Source organism: Aptenodytes patagonicus, chromosome 3 (genome assembly GCF_965638725.1).
Source record: "Aptenodytes patagonicus chromosome 3, bAptPat1.pri.cur, whole genome shotgun sequence".
NCBI lineage: Eukaryota > Metazoa > Chordata > Aves > Sphenisciformes > Spheniscidae > Aptenodytes > Aptenodytes patagonicus.
In genome coordinates, this window is record NC_134951.1 from 96,185,253 (window position 1) to 96,208,766 (window position 23,514).

Here is a 23,514-nt window from a genome sequence, read left to right on the forward strand (position 1 = left end):
TGGGAAATTTTCCCATTTACCATATAAAATCACGTTAATGGCAGAATAATAAACATAAATAGGGTGCAGGGGAGAGAATGACCTTCTGGCAGCAGCTGAGGTAGGTGGTGTTTTGGTTTTGCTTCCCTCCTCTGAGGGAATCATCCCACCAGCCTGCAGCCACCCTTCAAGAAAAGGAGCTGCAAGAATTGCTACCCACGGAGGAAATCACAACTGATTTCCTAGCAGGATGGATGCACAAGGAAAAGCCTCCCATTTGGGGAGAGCTCAGTCTCAGGCAGATCCCAAAGAAAGACGCCGCAAACTGGAGCCCAGGAAACCCAGCAGCCGCTCCCGGGGCACCACTGCCTCGCCGCTCAGAAGGCTCTGGCATGTCCGGAGCAGAGCCGGGGCCAGCCTGGAAGTTGAGAACAAGCAGGTATCATCCCCTGTGCTGAAACAAAAGAGAGGACCTGGAATACAGGGCCTGCTTGAAGGAAAAGAGAGAGAGCCTGGAAAACCTGCATCAGCCTGGGCCGCTGGCAAGGCGCCATGCATCTGCTCCTGCCTGTGCGGGCTCCGCTGCCGGAGCAGCGCTGGGGCAGTCAGGGGCTGACGATCCCGCAGCCGTGGCAGGGCCGAATTCAGTGGGACGGGTGGGAACAGGCTAAGGGCTCATCCATGAGCCAGGCCCTTTCCCCTCGGAGAGATGCTGCTACAGGCAGCGCCTGGAATTTGCCAAGCACAGAGCTGTCACCGTGGGCCGGGGATTTCTGCCGAGGCTACCTTCCTCATTAGGGAAAGATGGGTAAAAACTGCAGGAGACACTGCATGGGATATGCTTAGCTTAGCTGTCTGCATGTCTGCTTATTAAGCTCCGAGGTTAAGGATTTAGTTCCACATATCAGTTTACTTAGAAATAAAGCATCGCTTCACATTTTAATCTCAAGTATGCTGCATTGTCTTGCCCGCTTCCTCCCGTGCCCTCTCCCCACGACCTCTTCCCCAGCAAAATGCTGGAAAGTTATTAGCAAATATTCTGTGAAATATTTAATATCCAAACAGCGGGGTCTGTGCATCCCATGAGAGACTCATAGCCCTTATGGTCAGGACAAGAAAAACAAGGATCGTTTGCAGGCCCCCAGATCCTACTGGGAGACGCTTCGGGGCTGGAGTTGTTGCCAAGCAAAAACCTCACAGTAAAGCAGCCCTTTAGATGAGTTACAAACCAGGCTAGCTGGGACCCAGGTATTCCAGCTTGGGATGGACCTCACTTCCACTGTGCCCACAGCCTTTCCACAGAAATGAAATACCCCGTACAGGTGCCATTTGAAAGTATGTTTTCCGGCCCTATGTTAGTGGAAGCCATCTTCCTCTTCTGTTCTCAAAAGGATTTACATTGAGGAAGTCTGGGCTCCTGTCTGCAGGAAGGGCATGACAGACATGTCAATTGGCTTATGATTTGTTCATTAAAAAAACTATAAAAGTATTTCTTTACGTGTTTATCGGGGTTGGGAGACTTTCAAAGGTTGTGGAAGGTTTTCTAAAGCAGGACCACAGAGCTGTTAAGCGGCATAAACACTTTCCCTAAAAATGCATAAAAGCATACACCCTTTTTCTACTCAAAATACTTTAGCCTGCTACTGGGATGAGCTTTGAAAAAGCTAAAAAGCACACCTGAAGTGGGCTGTGAAGATTTACACCCTGATGGCAGGGCACAACGCTGACTTTCCCACCCCTTAGCCGAACTCGGGTAGATTCAGCACCCTGCAGCCCTGCACAAAGCTTCCCCGGTGCCAGGATCGCACCTGTGCGCCCAGCACTCGCTAAAGCCCCTTGACCTTGAGCAGAGCCTGGCTAGCCCCGCGCCCCCGGCCCGGCTCTGCTCCTGAAGCCGGGGCGGGACGGGACGGGACGCGGGACGGCGGCGGGCCCCGCCCGGCGGCAGGGAGCCGCTAGAGGGCCCGGCCGGCTCGCCGGAGGATGCCGGGGCCGGGCAGGCCCGGCCCGCTCCCCGCCACCCCGCTCCCGGCATCGGTGCGCCCGCCCGCCCGGCTCCCCACGGCCGCAGGGCAGGCACCGAGCATCGCCCAAGGGCTGGGAAGGCGCTCATCCCCAAAAAAAGAGCCCCGGGAGCATCCCACGCTGATCCGGGAATAAATTCAACCAGGGGAAAAAAGGCGGTGAGCGATGCCCGAGCAGTCAGGCCGTGCCATGCCCCTGTGACACGGAGGCAAACCCCAGACATGGAGGCAAACCCCACCCGAGGAAGGGAGGCCAGTCACGCTCGTCGCTGTGACTGGCACGCACAGTTTGCTCGCCATCCTGCTTAGCAAAATGGCATAAACATCGCCTCCGAGCATGGGAAGTTCCTCCTGGAAACTGACTGCGCTCGGATAGACTGGAAAGACTGACACCAGCCAGGCGAGCATCCGCTCCACCGCTATGCCAGCGGGCAGACACCTGTGAAGCAAGCAGGCTGAGGGCTTAAAGGCAAAGCCCGCGGGGTTCAGGACTCAGAGCAGCAGACTCAACATCCACTGTCCCATGGACAACAGCAAACAAGGGATGTGCTGCCAGCAGCAGTCGATTCTGCTTTCCCACAGAACTGGGCAGCACATAGGCGTGGGCCCCTCCAGTTCACAGGGAAATTTTACCAAGCGGGACAGTGCCGTTACTTAAAGGTTGAGATTGAATTTAAATTTGACGTATCACCTTATTTGCATTACCTGGAGTAATGGAGTACGAGGGGATCCAGGGCTCACCTTTTCCGTGGGCAATGTGGGCTCCACAGTGGGGAGCATGGGGCAGATACATCTGCCAGGAGTAACTAGTTAAAGTGTGGAATAGCTCAGCACTGCAGTCTTCAGATCTTCACAGAGGGGCAACGCAGGGCCAAGGTAAGGAGCTTTCCCAGCACAACAGGGAGGGGAGGTGGAAGGACAAGGCACAGCCAGCAGCCACTGCCACCAGACCTGTGAGGGGTCGGCTCAGGGGCCTGAAGCTGGCCAGACTCCCACTGGCTGCATCCCCCACACCCTCTGTCCCAGCACTGCTATTTCTAGGAGTGCTCTGCCCCGATGTCCCTTCACCTGCCACGAGCACCAAGTTGCTCTGCTCAGCTCCATACAAAGGCAGCTGTTTGGCTCCTGGATCACAGCTGGCCCCGAAAGCAATACAGTAGCATTTGCCCACTATTGTGCCCGAGCTTAGGAAGCTGGACAACAGCCAGTCTCACCAACTGACATCACAGACAATGTCTGACACAGTCCTGAAAAGCAGTCCAAAAGGAAGCTTCTTTCTGTGGACCTTTCAATCTGAACCCAGCCCTTGCATCACTCGGAGAACACAATTTCCTGAGGTTGGTCAGGTGGAGAGCATAGGCTGCATCTCAAACCTACCCCATTCACCTCCCCTTCCTGCCTCTGCTTCCCCATCTCTGGCATACCCTGTTCAACCACACACGGCTGAAGTTGTGAGCCATCGTGCTCTCCCAATTCTGATTCCTCCTAAAGACTTTTCTTAGGCAAAGACGTAGAAGCTAATCCTTTCATTGAACGTGCCCAAGGCACCACTAGTTCATTATGTATCTCTCCTGCTCTATTACAAGTGAATCCATTTTGTAGATCCCAGTGCCATTGGGCCAGGAACTGCGCTTTATGTCTTGCTCCTGGGGAACTGGGAAAGGCAGAAATAGGGAAAAGAGAGCATAAGCAGTACAAAACAGGAAGGATTTCCACATTCTCATTTTAATGATTAGACACGAAATTAACACCACTGGAGCAGTAAGGGTGAAAGACCATTTCCCAAACACACTGCAGATGTTCTGTGAAATAAATCAACCTTCTTTTGGAGAAAAACAAGGTATTTAAACTAGTTGCTTGTAATTCTTAAACATGAAGAGAGGTTCTTGATGAACCTCAACTTTTTCACATTTCACCATTTTCTAGAAAAGGACCGAGGAACAGCTACTGTATGAAAGGATATAAACAGGACTGCCAGAGACCTTTCTTAGCTTTCATACAAAGTTGCAGGCAATGGCCAATACTTTGGAGAACTCTCCTTCTCTCCGTCGCAGGATATAGGGTATTGGTGTTTTTATTCTAGTCCCTATTGGATTTCCGTTGTCTTCTATGAGTACCACATTGTTGGAATCAAATCTAGGCGTCATGGTGGGGCCAGGCATCTTGTGCCCTACAATTAAAGCCTTCTTCTTTTCTCCTTTGATAGCCAGAAGGATTGTATCTCCTACTTTGCCAACTCCCGTCTTGTTGTACACGTGGATACATTTTGGTGGCCGGTGGTAAGGCGTGTTCCCCAAGGCGCTGTTGTCCACCACTCGCACGCGGGTGAGTTTCTGTATTGCTCGGCATGCTCCAGTGATACTAGCAAAAGACAGGAAAGAATGAGAGACAGATCTCCTCAATAATCCTTGGGGAGCGAGGGCAAACCCAGCACAGCATCTTGTCATTACACAAACCACTTGGAAGGCGCCAGCAACAAATACGTACCATATGGGTGGCACATTTACTGCGTGCAATGTGCTCTTTGAAAGCCAGATGCTACTCTGGGCTTTGCACAGTCTTCACTAAATGTCAAACATAAAACGACCGTTCTACTCTGAAACACGACTAAAGATGGCGTGAAGAGTGGCTTGCATTTACTGAGCTTTTCAGCAACTGCAGATGATTCCAGTCAACTTCAATTTACAAGCAAAAAAATGTGCTTGCTTCTGCCACAAACAGCCTACAGGAAGCTAAGAATCAAGTCAGGCTCTTTCAATCTTGCACACAGTCCCCAGCAATAAGGACTTTTCTGACCAATCTTCTTTTCAGTGAAGTCTATGAGGGTCTCCCATCTTATTCTGCTCTCAGCGAGACCTCTGAGGTCCTGCTGTGGCTGCGCTAAGCTGCCACCAACTAGAATCTAACAGATCATCACCTTCCCCATGTGGGAGGAACCCAGAGAGACGCAGTCTCTTCTGTATCTGTTTGCTCTGTGGGATTATCAGGAGTAAGAAACAACAGAAATAAACTGCACGATACTAAGTTGTTAGATCTGAATCTGAATATGCTTGGGAACAGCAGGAATAAACTGAGAAATAATTCAGCCTCCCTTTCAGGAACGACTATTCTTTTATCCAGTAAGCTCAAATTCAAGTGATTTGTTGCTTCTCTTCAAAGGACGCCCAAACACAGACCATTGGAAAAGCAGGAAGATCCTTTCTACTGCTAAACAACTGCTTTGCAGTAAGGTACTAGAAACGTGCTGGCCAGACAGCTGCAGGAATGCCAGGCTCCTGTCAGCTGAACTACTCAAATAGACAGCATGTGGAATCAACCTAACCGTTCACCTTGTTTTGCAGAGCAGAAGTGCGTACAGCAAACAAAGACCAATGGGGACCACCACCCCTTCTTGAAGACGAAGGACCTGGATTTGCAATGCTGCCTAAAAGAAGAGCAAGCCATCCCCAGCGTATCAAACACAGTGTGGATGGACATCAGTTGAAGCAGACATTTTTACATGCAGTAAGTGAAGGCCGGCTGGGTCAGTCTGCATTAGTCTAACTGCTCAGACATCCAGTGCTGCCTTTCAAGACTTGTTTCCCCCAGCAGAGGCCTACCCCAGCTTTCCCCTACAAGAGGGCACCTCTCCTCTCTCAAAGTCACTCACCTCTGCAAGCAGCCACCATCTCCCATCCCTTCCCCTGGCAGGGACTGTGGTGTACCACACTCTCTATCCTCTGCTTGCCAGGCTGTGGCTGCACAGCAGGGAAGGCAGAAGGGAGGAGGCTGGAAAGGGACAAGAGTGTTGTCGCAGGAAGCAGAAGGGGAAACCTAGGTGGGACCAAGGCCACAACGCAGCAGTAGCAAACAACTGTAAGTGTGATTGCCCAGGTACCACTAGACAAGAGTAACTGCATAAGGAGGACTTTTTCTTTCCCCTCCTTCCTTCATTTCTACCACAGTCTTGGAGCAAAACCCCACCACATCCAAAGCAGGCCCACCACAAAGGAAAGGTTTCCCCATTAAAACTGCTGACGTCCTGCAGTAGCACTGCTCACCTTTGTGGACTTGGCCTCCCTCTCACTGTCAGCATATATATATCTTTTAAATGGAGAGAGATATATAGAGATATATATACACACACACACACTGGCCAATGCTCTCATGCAGCCCATATACAGAGAAAGCCAGTAAGACTTAAGATACCTCCTTGAGATAGCTCCTGGAACTATCACACAACCTAGCCCTGAGCATTGTCTTAATCCCCTCCCTAGACCACAGTCATGGGAATGACTATTCTCACCCTATAAACTGAAGCCCTGACCCTTCAAAGAGCTATATGCTAGAGAGTCCCCATACCCGCACCGAGTGTGCGGTAGGATTAGGCTCTAAGCTTTGTGCAAGGCGCTGTAAAACATGAGGTCCATAAATTTAAGAAAGTTTAAATGCCTTGAGCCTGGAACAAGAACCTAAAGAAAAATAACAAAATGGACACTGTTAAGGTACAAGACAATAATTTTTCAGGTTACTCTTGTTCTAAATAACTGAAATTATAAGCTCTGGAATAATTTTAAACATGTAATTGGCTTCACATCAGCAGGGGCTGGCTGTTGTCTTTTTGGACTTGGCTAAGAAACACAAGCACTTTCAACTTCTGCTTGCAGGCCCTTGCATCACCCTCAAAGGCCTAAAAGCCTCCTTACAAGCATACAAAAATGCAGAGTTCAGACCACACTCAGACTGCCAGGAACCTGCATCTGTTGTTGTGTCTGGGTTCACTTTACAACCTGTGAAGAAACAACTATGAGATTTTATTATATTGTATTATCCTTTTTGAATTAAAAATACTCTATCTTATGCTTCACCTACTTAACAGCACCTCTTTCAATCAGGAAATTCTCCCAAGAAAACAAAAGCAAAAGCTGGATTTGAAAATTACCTGAAGTGTCGCTGGATCACTGCGCTGCTTAGATAGGTTAAGGATAAACCCAATCTCCTATTCAAGAGAGCCATTTGGATTCTGGTAACCCGCCCTGTGTAAGAAACAAGAGAATTATGAACTCTGGAAATTGGAAAAAATTTATTTCACTTCATTTTCCTTATGTGAATCGCACACTAGTCTCAGCACCTCTTTAGACGCTGCAATCCACAGCACACAGAGTGCTAACAGCATCCACAGCACGATACAAAGCAGATCAACAACCCCTGCCTGAGTTCAGCAGACAGTATAATTCAGATGCGTGCACTACAAATCTGGATTCAGTATCACTGCACTGCGGTTTCCTGTGCACAGAGGTAAGCGCCCTTCTGCATGCACTGTGAACCATGTAACAACAAGCAGGTTTGAGAATTTTGGATGTGAACCAATTTAGAGGCCGCAGTGACCAGTAAAAGCTACCATAGTTACTTGTAAAAGCTACCAATGTTACCTATAAAACCAAGCAAAAAGCCAGAGGTCCTCTGTAGACTGGCATCAGAGCTTCGAGAAACAATTTGCCAGACAAGAAACAAGACAAAGCTCCACTGGTGAGGGCATGCTCCCTCTTAGCATATACAAGGTGTTCAGCAGCCTGTGTTTAGAGACCAGAATCACACCGCTGCCAATCTCGCCCTGTTAAGGCTGCCCAGATGAAGCAGTTCCCTGTAACTTTATGGTGAACGCTCAACCCAAACAGAAACACTACCCCGACTGCAGCAGAGCTGGGTTACAAGGTTAACCTCTGAGGTTACCACACCCTCTTCCCCGACTACATCTGTGGCGGTTCCCTAACCTCATTCTGTCAGACTGATGGGGACCAGCTTGCACAAGCAGTCGCAAAGGCTTATCTGAACCCGCATCACTTTGCCGGACATCAATTAGGGAGTGATGACCCAGGCAGCTATGCTGGCAGATCCAAGTGAAGGGAGAAAACAACACAGACCTAGAGCCAGTCCTCTTTCAGGCCAGCTCAGATAAAGCTAAGACTTTCCATCTGACTACAACTACCGCTGTGTGACACTGCTTGCTTAGACCTCGGCAGCGTAACCGACACATGCGCTGCTTCTCTCCTTTCTAAAGTAAACATTGAAAAGACATTGACCACTTACCTCCCTTTGCCAGTTCTGATGAGCTTAGGGCCAAACTGTAGCAGTACATTGTAAAGCCATTTTCTTAACTTTTATTTTAAAAACAAAGCTGACCTAACTTCTCTAGGAAGAAAAAAATACCCACAGAGCCTTCTGACAGATGATGCCACAGCTGTTCTTATTTCAGCCAAGTAAAGTCCAGGCTAAATTTTCACTCTCTCTTTATTGTTTTTATTTTTCCCCAGTGTGTTTGCTTACTTGGAGATGTGTGTATTTTTTAGGGTTTGCGGTTGTTCTACAGAGCAAGCATTACCTGACAGCAGGATGAGAAGTACTGGAGACATGCACCACAGCAATTTTGTAGCAGCACTCCCTGAGCAAAGCACACCATACGTGGCAAACGGTCTTGCTTGTCACACAGGCAGGTTTGGAAGGGATCAGCAACAGCCAGAGCTTATATTTATTTGCTAAACAAAGCCACTTTTCTGTGGGGTAGAAGATCTCCAGATGAGTTCAGAGCTTCCCTTCAGAGCCTGCCTGCAGTCCCCTCTCTTGGAATGAGATTCCAAGAAGGCTGTGTTTTTGCCACAGCTCCTTACCCAGCTGCGTGATCCTAACAAAAACAAGACCCTGTGGTATTTACAGTGCTGCTGGCAACCAAGGTCCAATTACCTGGGCCTTGCTGCTGCTAGGATTTCTAAGCAAGTCCAACTACGTTGCCTTGCTGTAAGCCCACACCCCGCGTTGGCAGGGAGGACAGCCTGTGTCCCATTCTGCACTTGGGTGTACTGTTTCCCCGTGTGAAACTCAAACCCAGTGGGTAATATTGCTCCTACTTCCTCCAGAATTGCACTGAGGCCCTGCGTCCCTCTAGAAGACCCAAACAAGCAGCAGCGTGTCAGCTTCTCTGTGGTCTTTGATGGATGCTTCCCGGGGAGTCCAGCTCTATTCCCCTGGCAGGCATGGTGGCCTCGGTGGCAGGAGAGGATGGGCCTGCTCATCCCCACCACCACATAAGACCGATAGGAGAGGTCTGCTGGCTCGTGACAGGGCAGGCGTGGGCGCACGCTCTGCCCGCTGTCAGAGGGACAGCAACGTCACGGCCAGCATAGCTAGATGCGCTCAAGGCCGCATGTCAGAGTCCTAAAGCACTGCCTAAACTCTGAACTCACTCCCCACTCCTGGGAGGAGTCACCGTTTGTTTCTTCTACCCTGTGGCAGCAGTGAAGGTTTGAAGTCATGAAAACTACTGGCAGAAGCATCAACAGTGTTAAGTGTCCAAGGACTGTTTGTTTTTCCAGATGACTCAGCGCTCCCTTCTTTGCTAAGAATTATTCCTCGGCACATTAAGATGTGTCACAAGCTAAGAAACTTTGTATGATTGATAATTTGGTATGAAGCATCCTGTGAGGAACTGAGTAAACAGGGGGGATGCTTCCAATTAGCAGGAAGGTTCAGGGTGGAGGGAAGAGAAGAATGCATCTGTGGCATGGAGTACAGCATTCAAGGGTGCAAGCAGGTTCACGAACAGTGAATCACATCTTCAGCTATCGTAACATGCCAGCTTGCCTTCCAGAAAGGAACAGCCAATAGTTTGGGTCTGTCTCCAGGCACTCCTCAACCAGACCCAGTCCTGACTTGCTCCCTCTGCGGCTGTGAACAGGGCACTCGATCTCCTCCACCCTCAGTTTCCCCCTCTGTGGAGCAGCTAATTACTAAACTAAAATCCAAAGGGCACAGAAGCCACTCCGTCACGCTGGGTGCTGCCACACGAACGCTCCGAGTTGGTGCCAAAGTTGAAGAGCCGCTATGAAGCGATGACAGCCATCGGCCCCAGCGTACCCGGCACCTCTCTCCTTCCCAGCGCTGATGTTGCCTCACACCAGTAGGCCTTAAAAAGGCTCAGAGGAGGCTGCACTTAGCACAGGCACGGGGAACGCAGGTTCACCCGAGTCTGCTTCTGAAGGTGGCTCTCCCCAGGTCGTCAGGTTTCAGTGCTCAGAGGTATATGGGACGCGTACCCCCACAACCCTCAAGCACAGGAAAATTTGCAGGAATTCCCAGAAGTCTGCTGTCGGTATTGCCCAACTGATACAGGAGTGCACCCTACAATACCCTGGATGGGCAAAACACCACCGCTGCTTAGTAATTTAGTCACTAATACACTCCTGACCAAGGAATCGGAAGGGACTTTTGGAGGTCATCTAGTCCAATCTCCTGCTCAAGCACGATTAATTTCCAGGTTGTTCATGCTAGGCAAGAGCAGTATTTAAACAGACACTATCCTAAAATGAAAGGCCCAACACAAAGACAACAATTGATACAGTGTAGGCCACACGTAGCTGCACCAAAGCAGTGATAAAAAACAGTGCAGAGCAACCTCTCTCCCACCTCCTACCCTGCTGCCCCTAAATTCTAGCAGTGGCTCTATCTCATGGTTAGAGAGACTAATTTCTTAAAACCGGAATCGTAGAGATGCTTTGCTTCTCTCTGCTCCATACATCAGTTAAAAGTCAGCACAGATCTCAGACTGAGTTCAGAGTAAGATTCAGAAAGGGTGAAGGAGTCTGTTAATCAAATATTCACTAAAATGACCCAATTTCTACTTCACTGAAGAAGTCTGAGCATGCAATAACCTGCTGCAGCAAACACTCCCTTCTCGAGGGCCCTTCAGCCATACCCCATTCAATGCAACAGACCGTCATCAAATTCCAACACCGCACAAGAAAGGAACTCTTCACCAGTTATAAACCTCTGGAAGTTATTTACCCACGGCACCATTTTCAAGTGCCATACTAAAGCTACCACCTTCGCCATTTTCCCTTGAGATTAAAGAACTAACTTACATTTACTGCAACCTTGAGTGTTTTTTTAATGGAAGAGTTCTGGAAAATTTCATCCCAGCTACCAGAAGCAGGCCACATAAAATATTTTCATCAATCGCATGCAAACACACCACCTCAGGGAGCCGCTACAAAGCAGGGACATCTTCCAGATAAGGAGGACAGGATTACATACTCACTTTGAACCAACGTCAGGGCACACAGTACCAAGAAAGGAAGCCCTGTGTCCCCCCAACACACATTTCCATCATCTCCCTTATGCTGCCTCTAGCATTCATGTAAATCAGTCACAGTTTTCAGCCAGATCAGTCCCCTGATCCAACTCATCCCGCGGCCGCGTGAATGCTGGTGCAAGGGAACGCAGCAAAACACAAGACTGGGACTTCTCCTTTCACTGCCAACCCAGACTTACACCGTGACAGTATCTCCGGAGAAACACCAGGAGATTTGGACAAGAAAAGGGTCTCTTTCATTTCAGCAAAAATACTGATGTGCTTCACAAGAATGGTCTGGATGAATCTGCACTATTAACACAGCCATGGGAGCACTAAAAAGGTCTGTGTCTCAATACTCAAGAGGCCAGTGTGACGGCTCTGACCAGATTTTTATCAGTGGTGTATACCCTAAAAACCAGTCAAGGTGCCGTTCTTACCCTGCCTGCATCCTACAGTAAACGTACTTTTAAATAGTGCTGTTACCTAGCAATCCAGTATTACTTTCCTTTTTGATCACAAGTTTTGGAAATGACACCTGCTTCCTATATTCCCAAGATCCGTTGTTCCACAACCATTCAGCTATTTCTTTTCCTTCCTTCTGCTAGTAACTCATCCACAAAAACAGGCCCCAGGGAAAACCAATGGATGTTGCAAAAGCAAATGCTGAGGCCTACAGCAAAGCCTGCTGTCAAACATACAAAATAAAACAGGGAAAAATATTCTTCACTTTAATAGTCATAACCTGATCTGCACAAACAGTGGGGCCAACATCCCCTTTATTCTTCTAAGAGACCAAAATAGACATGCTCCAGGCACCACAAAGATTTGAACCGCATCTGTCGTCCATCATTAAAATGCAAGAAATAAATCCAAGACAATATGCACGATGCAAATACCTAAACCCCTACTCTGCCACTGCAGGTTTATTTATAGACCGTCTGCCAGGGTGAGCTACAAGAGCCAACTGTGAACTACGGGACTCAATCCATTCACAGCTCTCCTCATAAAGGAAATGATGTGATTAAGGGCTTGTGTGTGTTAAAAATACACAAGATATTCATTACCAAGACATAATTGGTTTTACATTAATGACAGCCAGAAAGGCCAGGACTCAGAAAGAGGAATTAAGTATTTTCAAATTCATTTATGAATAGGATTAGCTATTAAACAGGATATTTATTGATCCAAGTTACCAACAGAAACTCATTACAGGTACATCTGTTAACAATTTTGAAGCAAAACACACTAACCTCATTTTCCAGATCACAATCAGGAAAGACAGATTAAAAAAAAGAGCTGAATATCTTTAATGGAAAACTTATTTTTGACATTTTAAGTACCCAGAAGTCCCAGTTCTAAGGTACTTATGGCTCTTATTGTTCTAGTATCCGAGCACCTTAAACCATTCTAGATATTCATATTCACAGCACTGTACTAAAATAGGAAGGGATTATTCCCAGTGCACCAGCAGGAAATTAAGCTACAGAGAGGACAACTTCCTGTGTGAGGTCAAGGGAAGAGAGCGGTACAGCAGGTATCTAATTCCAGAAGCTCTGCTCTGGTATGGTCTGCGGGGCTGGAAGTGAAGCCCAGTGAGGTCCTGCCTTGTCCACGTCTGTTGGAATTCCACGTGAATTCAGAGAACTGCCCGCACTCCCATAATGTAATGCTGCTATCACCTCTCAAATGTATCTTTACTACTTCTGAAAGTACTGAGGTCTCAGGACCTCAGGTGGCAAGCCACAAGACCAGATTCTGTTCCCAGCCCTGACATGGATGACCAGGTCCCAACCAGCAAGGTGCAATCACAAACCAGATAGCAGTAACCGCGCTGGGGGGAGCTGTGGCAGGGAGAAGGACACAAACAAGAAGAAAGCGAAGGTGGGGAGCTGTGGCTCAACCATAAAAAAAAGTCAGGAACCACTGACCTAGGCTAGCTGTTCACAGAACAAAGAACAATAGTGGCTCCAGGCCTTCCTGATAAAGCTACACCAGAAAAGGCTGGCTAATACAGACCGAATTCAGGCTGAAGAGAAACCTAACCTGGAGATAAAGGCACACTCATGCCGCAAGGCAGCACAGAGCTACCTGCAGCTTTGCTGGAACAAGCCTCGCTTCTCACTCAAAAACTTCCCTTAACTCAGTTTCTCTCCTTCCCAAACAAGACCCTCCCAGGTAAGCTTGGAGAACTCTCGAACCAGACAAGTGAACACAGCTCAGATGAGCATCTGTGTCCTGCTTTTAAAAAGGCTGGCTGCCTGTCTGCTTTTACTACAAGGAGTAAGTCTTTCACGCTTGTAAGAAACCTGTCATGCTGTCTTCTTCCCCAAATTGCCTCCCCTTACTCACCAGACCTCCAAAGGGGTTTTTTGGAGAATAACCAGCAAAGCACAGACTAGCACCCACACTTCCTGAGTCCCCATGACACACACGAGTAAATGCCGCGCTTGTCAGGACACAGGAATTTTGGTCCAACTTTGCTGCATGACTACTCATACCCACACAAGCCTAATCCCGGCAGCACAGCCCCACATGAATTCTGAAGCAAAGAAACGCTCTGAAGGACACACGTGCAGGAGTGTCAGAATAGTGTCTTCTTCCTCCCCCAGGCCAGACTGCTAAGGCACGGGCTTAAGCCCACTGGGAGCTGAGGGTGCTGCCTGTCGGAGAGGCAAGATGCTGCCAGTCACCCCACCTGCAGTGCCCTGCCTGCAAGCCACACAAAGGCTCCAGGCTCCAGCTCCCAGCTGCTTTTGCAAGATGTCACAACCATCTGCCCTGCTGTGTGCCACTCAATCCCACATGCCACCTTCGGGGCCTGCGTTTCTCAGTCTTTTTAGGGCAGCAACCCATGCTCAGGGTTTAGACCTTTCAGGCCCTGTGCACAGCGCGTCAGCGACCCCTGCAAACGGCTCCCTATGAGGGACGGGCAGCAGGGCCGGTACCCGGGGGAAGGGAGGACCCAGACAGCCCAGGCGCCGCAGGGCCCACAGGCGAGCACGGCAGCCGCACACGCACTGCGGCCCGCTCTCACCCAGCCCCAGCGCCCGGGGGCTGAGGGGGCCCGCCCGCGCCCCGAGCGGCTCGGCCACGAGGCCGAGTGAGGGCCCGGCGCCGGCTCCGGGGGAAAGCCAGCACCCCGGGAGCAGACTGGCCCGGCGGCGGGGCAAGGCCGCCCGCAGGCCGCCGGGTCCGCAGGCCGCGGCCGGCCCCGCCCGGGAGGCCCAAGGCCCCGCGACGGCGGCGCCGCGGCTCAGGGGCGGGGCGCCCGCTGCCGCACGGCTGCTCCCACCCGGCGCCCGCTCCGCTCCCCACCGCCCCGCCCCGGCCCGGCCCGGCCCGCCGCCGCTCCCGGGGCCGCCTTTGCGCGTCACCCCCCCCCCCGGACAGAGCGCGAGACCCCGGCCCCCCCCAGCCGCGCACCTCCGAGGGGAACACGGGCCCGCCGCCCGCAGGCCCGCGCGCATGCGCAGCGCCGCCGCCCGCCGGTCCCGCCCACCGCTGTGCAGGGCCGGCACCTCCGCGCCCCGCCCACCCGGGGCCCCGCCCCGCGCCGAGCTCAGCCGAACCGAACGGAGCCGAGCCCAGCCGGGCGGTCGCCGCTCGCTCCCGTGCGCGGCGCAGAGCGGTACCGCAGCGCCCGGCCCGGCGGGGCGAAGCGAAGCGGCAGCCCGGGGGGAGCCAGTCCGCGCCTGACACGGGGTAAGCGAGCCGCCGGCGCGGCGGGTCGCGGCGACCGCGGCTCCTCTAGGCCGGGCGGGCCCGGGGCCGCAGCCCGCCGCCGTCGCCTCGGTGTTTGCTGGAGGGGGTGGGGGGGCAGCGGCCGCGCCTCGGGCCCTCCTGAGGGCGGAGCGGGCCGGGCCGGGCGGCGCGGCCGTTGCGCGGAGCCCCGCAGCGGGGGCAGCCTGGGGCGGGGGGCGCCGCCTGCCATCTTGGGGCGGAGCGGGGCGGGGGGCGCGCCCGGGTGCGGCGCCCGCGGAGCGCCCCGCGTCCCCCCCCCCAGGGCCGGCCCGGGCTGCGTGGAAGCGGCGTGGCTCGGGGCACCGGGGTTTCTCGCCCGCCTCCGGGGCGCCCCTCCTCTGCCGTCTCCCCGTGCGCCGTCCCTCGGCTGGGTAAGGTGGTTTCTGCACCCCATTTCTGCGGGGTGGCACCGGCTCCCATCTCGCTTGCGATCGCCGTCGGGGGTGCTGAGGCTGCTTTTGTGCGTGCTCGGTCTTGGAGAGCTGCCTGTCCTCCTCCCTGCCCCTCTCCTCCAGGCACCGCTGTGACGGAGAGTAGCAGGGGAGGCGGGAGGGATGTTTCAAGGGTGGGAACAGCAGGCAAATTTCTGATATTGCCCTGCCTCTCGTACCCTGGAGAACTTAGCAAAGAGCTATTAGATGGGGCTTGTGTACGTGGTTGTGCAGCTAAGCAGCCCCTTTCTGCTCGTCTTGTTTACCAGCCCCTCCAAATCAGCAAACTGTGGTTTTTCCTTCTGTCCTGGAGTGCGCCCTGGGTGTCTGTATGTAGGTACCTGCTGGAGGCATCGTGCCAAAAATCTGTGACGTGGCTGCAGTCAGCCGGCTGCCCATAGCAGGTTTGATAGCTCTCAGCTGGATGGAGACCAGGTGTTTGGGGAATTTGGGATTCTGGGCACCTCCCTTCCTCACTCTTCCCTCGATAGCAGGAGTTGGAAGCAAAAGGCTGATCAGTGTGTGCTCAGGGTGTGCTAATTTAGTTGTGCGTAGACCACAAGAAGCCCCACACCTTGCATTTGTCTGTAACTCTGGAAGTGTCCTGCTCCATCATGTCATCCTCCAGAGTAAGCGTGCATGGAAAGCCACGGGCTGCAGGGCAGGAGCATCCCATTAGCAGCGGTCACAAAGCCACTGAAGGGTTGCACAGCACAGGTGCCTCCTGGGTGGTCCTGCAGATGCCCCACCCGGGGGTGGGACAAAGCCTTTAAAATGCATTGCAGGGACTGGTACCCCTCCAAACACCCATGCTATATATGGTCCCTAATAGCCTTTTTTTTTTTTTAATGCTTCTGAGAGAGCAGAAAGCCAACTACTTAGCTCTTAACCGGCTCCGGGAGGACTCTCTTCAAACCAGAAATAGCAAAGCATTAAGGATGTTGCTTTTAATGACTGCAATTAGCTGGTATCTACCTAGGAAAGGCCTTTTTTGTCTCGAGCCTTTTAGTGGTAGGAATATGCTATCTTTACAGGGAGAGAAGTCCTTTCTGCAGTCTTCACCTGGATACCTTAGGAGCAAGATAAACATGAAAAGATGCCTTTGTGGGGGTTGGAAAGAGACTCTGGTTTGGCTCATGAGTATGTTTTGTTGCACTAAGTTTGCTCTATTTTTGTCTGTTCCTGTCTTCAGTAACCTTGGAAGGAACTGAAGCTACTGTATTTTCTGAGGGTGTCGGTTTTCTTGTCAAGAAGGCATTGCCGTGAGGCTTTGCAATGCTGTTTTCTTCCCCTTTGACTGGAGCATGGTGCAACTATCCTGAAATGTCCTGAAGCCATGAGTTGAGCCAAAAAAAGAAAACTACTGAGTGCTTTGCTTCTTGTTTGTTGGGGGTTTTTTTGTTTTGTTTTCCTTCTGGGTTTTTAAAATACCCTTGGTCATATGTTTTAGCTTTCTTCAGCAATAAATTGAGCTAGGAACTTGCTTGGGCTTTTTTGATAAATTTTTACATTAAAAAAAAAATATCGGCATGAAATCGCTTCGTTCTGGGAACTAGGACTTTAAGAAAACCCCAGGTAGTGTGACATTTGCGATAAAAGCCTGAGAGCTGGCAGTGCCGAGGGCCTGCTTTTTGTCCGTTGCTAATTACGCTTTCCTTGAGCCCAGGGTAGCTGGAGCGCCTGGGATCACGGGGAGCCCTGCAGCGTCCTACCAGCAGCTCCTCTGCCACCCTCCCCATCCATACCGAGGTGCAACCCCAGCCCATAAGCGCCCCGTCTCCATCCTGGCAGCCAGGGTGAGGCTGTACGCTGGGGACCCGAGGGCTCCGCGGGAGGCACCTCCCGCTCCCAGGAAAGACAGCCGGGACCTGCGCCGTCTGACGTGAAGCCTGCGCAGCCGTGGGGTGCCTGCTTCGTGACGGAGGAGGCCCTGGGCGTAGGATACTCGGTGCGCTGTTAATTGCAGACGGCGCTGGTTATGGATCCTGTGGCTGATTTACATATCAAAGCATCTGAGAGCTCCGCGATGGGTAACGGAGGCAAGGATGACAGGGCTTGCTGGAGGCTGGGGCCGGATGTTCCCTGGGGCTTCTTGTGGTGCAGAGATGAGACAAGATGATGGGGATGTTTGGAAAATGGAGATTGTCTCCATGTCCTTGAATGACAGCACCGTTAAGCCTTTTTTAATCTAGCAGCTGCTTTCCAGGGGGTGGGAACCAAGGAGAGAGGGAGCAATCCTTGGTGGCCGTTCCTCGGGCTGCTCCTGCCCTACCTCCTTTGCTCCAGTGAGAGTTTGCCGAGCAGCCCGCTGTGTCGAGCCCGGCAGCCCCGCGCTGCCCTCCGGAAGCTGTCCCCCCCTGGCTGGTGGCTCCTGCGGCAAGCGGCCGGTATGCCAGCCTGCTGCCTGTTCTCCACGCTGCATCTCCCACAAGGAGGCGGAGGCCCTGCTTGGAGCCTGAAGCAAAGGGGCAGGTTTGCTACCGCCTGAACTGGCTCTGCAGGGTCGCAGGTCTCGCCTGATGGCTCAGGAGGCATTGCGGGGGGAGCAGCGGGAGCCTTGAATGGGCCGTGGCCTCTGGGATGCTGCATGAGTCAGAGGAAGGTTTGCCTGTGTCTGGTCTCAGCAGAGCTGTCTCCTGCTCCTCCCGGCTCTGGAAACGAGCCTGGGGAGCTCGGCGCTCGCTTGCAGGCTGAGCTGGAAACCGAAATGTAGGTTTCCAAGCAGGAAGAGAGGGAGGGAGTCCCCCTGTCCCCCTGCCGCTTTGTTCTTCACAGGTGTGTTGCTGGTCCTGATGCTCTAGCTTTGAAGGACTGCAGCATGGGACAGCCGGCCTCTCTGAGGGTGGCTCTGTGTTCCTCGTGGGAGCGCCTGCTGCCTGAGACTGCAGCCCTTGGCCTCTCTCCCATGGCCCATGCAGCTCAGGCTCTTGCTGGGAAGGACTCCTCATCTTGCCAGCCATATGGGGAGTTGGTGTGTGCAGGAACTGCCTTGAGCCTGGCCTTCTCAGGAGGCACCTCTTTGCCTGCAGCTCTCGTCCTGTCAGCAGCTCTCTGGCTTGCTCAGGAGCGTGAGTTGGGAGTCCTGATACATTGGCTAGAAAGTTGGTTAAAAGGAGAAAAACAAAAATCAAGGAACGAAAAAGAAACACACATGTGTGTACGCACTCTGCAACAGAGAGAGTGAGATTCATGAAGCTGGTGCCAAGCTTGTAGAGCAAAGGCTTGCAGTATGAAATGGCTTTTCTCTGAGCCTGCAGGCCTGTGGTTGGCACTGCCTTCTCACTTCATGTCCTTCCAACATGGAGCTGGGTGTCTGCCCTCTGCTCCAAATACAGATTAGCTGCAGGAAGCCCGAGACTCTCTTGCTAACTGTGAGATGCAGAACGTTTTCCTCCGTGCAGCGCTCCCTGCCCTTCGCTGGGTTATCTTTGCATGCTCATTGTGTGTTCCCCGCACATGATTGCTAAGCAGTGGTAGTAATACTTCCGTTCCCCCCCCATGGCTCTTGCATGTTGATATTGCCTGCCTGCCATTCCCCCTCTTCTGCTTTCAAGTCCCTTCCTCCCCATCCCTCGTAAAGCCAGGTGGGGCAGTGGGAATGCTTTCCCAGTATCCCAGTGCTCTCCTTAGGCCAAGCTTTTATAGCAGCTTATATGCACAGCTTATATGGGCAAGATGGGGATCCTGCTGGCATAGCCCACTGCATCTTTTGAGCGAGGTCTCCTGTTCTTGATGTGCTTTGGTCTAATTGTCGATGCCAGCAGCTTCTGCCCACATGGTTATTGTGCTGGGGAAAGAGAGAGGTCTTGTCTTATGCATGCTGTTTTTTCCCCAGAGAAATTGGCGGTTGGTAGTACGGGCCTGGCTTAAAGCAAGGTTTTGGAGATTCCAGTTTGTGTGGCCCAACCTGGGAAGATGTTTGTGCTATTGCATTAAAGAAAAGGGCTGGATCTCTTAAGGGACTGTGTATTTGAAAGGCAGCACATTGCATCAGCACCAGGAGAAAGCAGCTGCAGGCAGGATTCACGTCTGCCTGTTTTCAGTATGTTCTGCAATTGCTTTCGTGAACCACCACAACCATGCTGCCTCTGAGAAGCAAGCCGAAGAACCTCTCTGCCTTTCTCTGGCTGGAAGAGTGGCTGCTGTGGGTCTTTCCTGCCCAACTGTTGCCTGTTGCTCCCTAGAAGGACTGTCTGTCCCTGGAGCTACTCCTGTGAGTCCCTGTGTTGGGTGTCCTCATTCCCTCTGCACCCCTGTAATTCTGTGTGCAGAGCAGTTGCTTGCTTTGACACCCCTTCCCTGCCCCCTAGGGATCCTCCCGCTGGGTCCATGCAGGTCTCTTCTCCTGGCCCAGTGCAGAGCTCGCCCTGCAGACAGCCAGCTGCCACCAGCGATGTGACCTCTGGGCTCTGTCATGCCAACAAGGAGGCCACGTGGTGTAGCTCGTGGGGAGGTGGTGTGCTCTCTCCTGTTGACCTGCACGGAAGAGCAGCTCTGACGGGCTCCCTTAAGAGCATCCCACAGTCTCCTGATGTGTTGCCGACATGGGTCAGGGGGAGGGTGCTTCTCTTAAGTGGAATTTCTTATGAGAGTGCATTTAGTAGGAGAGTCATGTGTTGGCCTGGCCCTGCTTTTGCCAATTAAATAGGGGCCTTTAGTAGGCTCTGTCTTGGGTCCCTTCAAAGCCGGGGGTGAGACAGTCTTGGCATGATCTTTTACTTAGAGGAAACTCAGATGGCAGCAGGCTTTGTCTTGTGCTTGAAATAATTATCAACATCTGATGTATTCTGCTTGGAGGTCAGAGAGGGCCTGGCAGTGACACAGGCTGGGGAGGTCTCTGCAGCTGACCTCAGGATAGTTGGGCTCTTGAGGCAAAAATTTAGTGCCTTTGGGTCCCAAGGAAGATCTTAAAAGGGATTCATCCCTCAACTCCTTGTGCATATGGTCTAGACTCCCTTTGCGTGAAACCATTGGACTGTGGAGGCTCTCAGGTGATGCTGGTAAAGCTGACATCTTCCCCAGGATGACTGTGTATGCAAGTTGGTGATTTGGTTTTGCTGGGCTCTTGTCTACGCTTGAGGCATAGACCTGGAAATGAATTATTGTGTGTCTGCTGAACTGCGGTAGCTGCCCAGGGGCTCGCTATTACTCACAACACAGAAAAGGCAGCTTTAGCTGGCATGAGTTGCAAAGTTATAAATCTGGGAGGAAGGAACCGGATTTGTGGTGGATGCGAAACTCTGTGTGAACTCCCAGCTAGGGCAGAAGGAGCTGATGCAGCTATTGGATAGAAGAAGGAATTGGCTCCTAGCTGCATGGAAAAGAGGAACAAATAAAATGTGACAGTAAGAACTCTGTCTTCACCTTGCAAAGAAGGTCAGCGGTGATGAGGTACTTAAAGGACTTAATTTTAAAAAGTGATCCAAGCACAAGTCAGAACAGGTGACAAGAATAGTTAGGTAAATTAAATGTGGGCATGTGGGCACAGCCTTATGAAATTTCCCTGAAAGTACTTAAAGAATAGACTAAGGCAACTTTTGCATGGTGAGCAGCCACCTTAGAGAACATCTAGTGGAGGGAGATCCCAAGGTTTGATCCCTTGAAATACAGAGAGAAGGAATGGGACTACAACCAGCCTGTCTAAATAAACAGTTAAGCACCAGTGTTTATCCTGTTAAGGAGGTGGGAGAATATGCTGATTAAAATCCATTCAGCATGCATTTGTCTGGAACATACCACATCACGTCGGTCAACGCCCTTGCCTGAAAGGATGGCTTGCCTACTGGCTGAGCAGGGGCGATGGATGTGATAGATCTTTACTTAAGTGAGTCTGTGTCACTGACCCAAGCATCAGCCTCGTAAACAAACAGTCAAGAGGTGGGAGATAGGAAGCATCTCTCAGGTGAACCCACAACAGGTTGAAAAGCTGTACTCAAAAGGGTTCCTGTCTGATAAGGAGACCCTGGGTAGGCAGGGCAGGGGAAAATGTTGGTATTACCAGGGTTTGTGAGCAGGATGAGTTAGTGCTCTGCTGGAGAGGAGAAAAACATGAGGCAAGCCTTGTGCCAGGCTGTATGAGGAGTGACACCTCTAAGGTGCAGGAAGCAATTGGTGCTCTCCTCAACACAGATGAGGTGTTGCTGATGGACCAGGCTCAGATGTAGATGCAACCCTTAGAGAAGGATGTGCGCAAACAAGAGAGTATCCAGGAAAGCAACAGAAGTGATTAAGGTCTTTAGAAATATGGTGTGGGAGGAAGGATGAGAAGACTTAGGACTGTGTAGCCTGAGGAAGAAAAGATGGAAGAGGGAACTTCATGGTCTTCAAGGATGTACAGCAATATACTTCTAGAATACCATAGTTGTGATGAAGACAGGGCAGGAAGTCACTTTACCCGTAATGAGGGAGTTCAGACTTCATGGTTTTCCGTAATATCAGTTGGGATGGTGAAGCAGAAGAGGAGGCTATCTTGAAGGGGTTTATGTTTTTCGGGGTTGGGCGGGTGGTTTGTTTTAGAACAAATTAGCCAAAAGTCTGTAGATATGGATGAGTTGCAGCTAGCTGTGCCTGAAGCAAAGAATCTCACCAGATGACCTATTAAGGCCTCTTCAAACCTTGAAGTTATGTGAGATGTTTGACACCTGGAAAGGCAGCAGTGAGTAGCCCTAGGAGTGAGACTTTACTGCTGTAGGTGGTGCTGGGGAGACTGGTACTAAAATACTCTTGTCTAAATCCAGTGTCAGTGCTCAGAAAAGGGTGCTGAAAAATTGAAAAGAATGCAGAAAAGACAAAATAATCTGAGGGCTGGAGAGAAAGCTTTATGGTGAGAAACATAAGGAGATCAATCTGTTTATCTAATCAAGGAAAAGATTAAGGTGGGACTTGGTTATCCTGCATAAGCATAACGTATCTTATGACTGTGTATCATTAGCTTGGTAGGGTAGAAATGCCAGGCCGTGAAGAGTGGTAAGAAAAACCTGTGGTGAGATGCTGGGGCTGTGGTCACCTTCAGAGCTGTGTAGCCAGCTCTCCCTCCTCCTCTTGCATGGGTGCAGGTCCCTGTCTTCACCTGTTACTGCTTTCTCAGTGCACCCCTGTTCTCTGGGTTTCAAAGCCCTCCTTTTTTGTTGCTCCTGCCTTGGTATCTGTCTAAGCCCCTTCCTTGAGACTCCTCTACCTTATGAGGAGGCATCTCCAGTAAAAGAAAGCACTAGCCTGGCCCCAGGTAATGTAGGGTGATGCCCTGACAAACCTACACCCACTCTCCGTGCATGTGCTTCTGAAATTGTTCCCTGCCTCTCCTTGCCCCAGCCCGTCATCTGCCTCCGAGTGATTTATAGCATCTCTTCCCTTGTGGCATCCGGCTTTATTGCCAAACAGGTACCTGGGAGCAGCCAGCACCTACCACCTCTCCAAACTCAGTGCCTGGGTCAGTGAAATTGACGAACAAAACCAAATGTCACCCTTGCCTCTTGCTCCTGCCAGCCTGTGGTCCAGTGCTCTGTCACTTATAGCTGCTGGTTTATTTAGGGTCGTTACGCCTGTTTTCAGTCCATGAGTTTCTGCCTTAGCCCGATGAAGAAACCTTGAGAGGGAGATTGGGTGAGATGCTGCAGCAGATGGCTCGCTAAAATCTTGCTACATCCACAACTTCCCTTTCACCCACTAACGCTGTAATGCTGTTAAAAATAAAGATGATCCAGTGTGCCTGACAGGATGTATCCCTTGTAAATCCCTGCTGCCTAGAGATCCTGGAACCTCATGCTCTCGTATCTTCATGTTTTATTATTGCCTGGGGTAGGAGGGGAATTTCAAAGCTAGTAGATAGCTCCTGACTATGGTTGTGAGTCAGGGGAAAGCAAATGCTTTGATGTGCTTTAAAGGAGAAGAGGGGACACCACCACCACCACCCCCCGCCACGTTTCACTGCTTTATTTTGTTTTCTCTCAAGCTTTGTTCCATTTGATGGGAGCAGAGCTTTGGTTTGTAGGAAATAACCCCCGTAAGCGTTTGTGTTGTCTTATGGGGAGTCGAGTGCTACGGGGTAGAACAGACTGAGTTGCTCCAGAAGAGTCTTGTGGAATAGCAGCCATAGCTCAGCTCTCCTCTGGTGGGTATGGGGTGAGGGACACACCTTTGCAAATCAAAGGCATAAAAACATGGTATAGTAGCAGCATTTGAGCATGGTCTGGGCCATGTCTGTGTGGTGCATTAGGTGCCTCCTTCAAAACAC

At 51.3% G+C, this 23,514-nt stretch overlaps 2 protein-coding genes across 4 annotated transcripts in view; one reads left to right on the forward strand and one right to left on the reverse strand.

Annotated features, from left to right (window-relative positions):
• Window positions 1-3,707: 3,707 nt before the first annotated feature.
• On the reverse strand, window positions 3,708-14,590 carry MRPL14 (mitochondrial ribosomal protein L14). Its single transcript, XM_076335548.1, has 3 exons — window positions 14,533-14,590; window positions 6,925-7,018; window positions 3,708-4,364 (listed from the first exon to the last, which is right to left on the reverse strand). The coding sequence occupies exons 2-3, from the start codon at window positions 6,996-6,998 to the stop codon at window positions 3,998-4,000; spliced, it is 441 nt and encodes a 146-aa protein (XP_076191663.1). The 5' UTR covers window positions 6,999-7,018; window positions 14,533-14,590; the 3' UTR covers window positions 3,708-3,997.
• Window positions 14,591-14,693: 103 nt separating this feature from the next.
• Window positions 14,694-23,514, forward strand: part of TMEM63B (transmembrane protein 63B) — a 49,449-nt gene continuing 40,628 nt past the window's right edge. For 2 of the 3 annotated variants that reach the window (XM_076334339.1, XM_076334341.1), the window contains exon 1: window positions 14,694-14,811. The gene's annotated coding sequence lies outside the window, so the exon portion shown is untranslated. Of the gene's footprint in view, window positions 14,812-15,187; window positions 15,222-23,514 lie in introns of those variants that run through there. The other variant, XM_076334340.1, reaches the window with a different exon arrangement.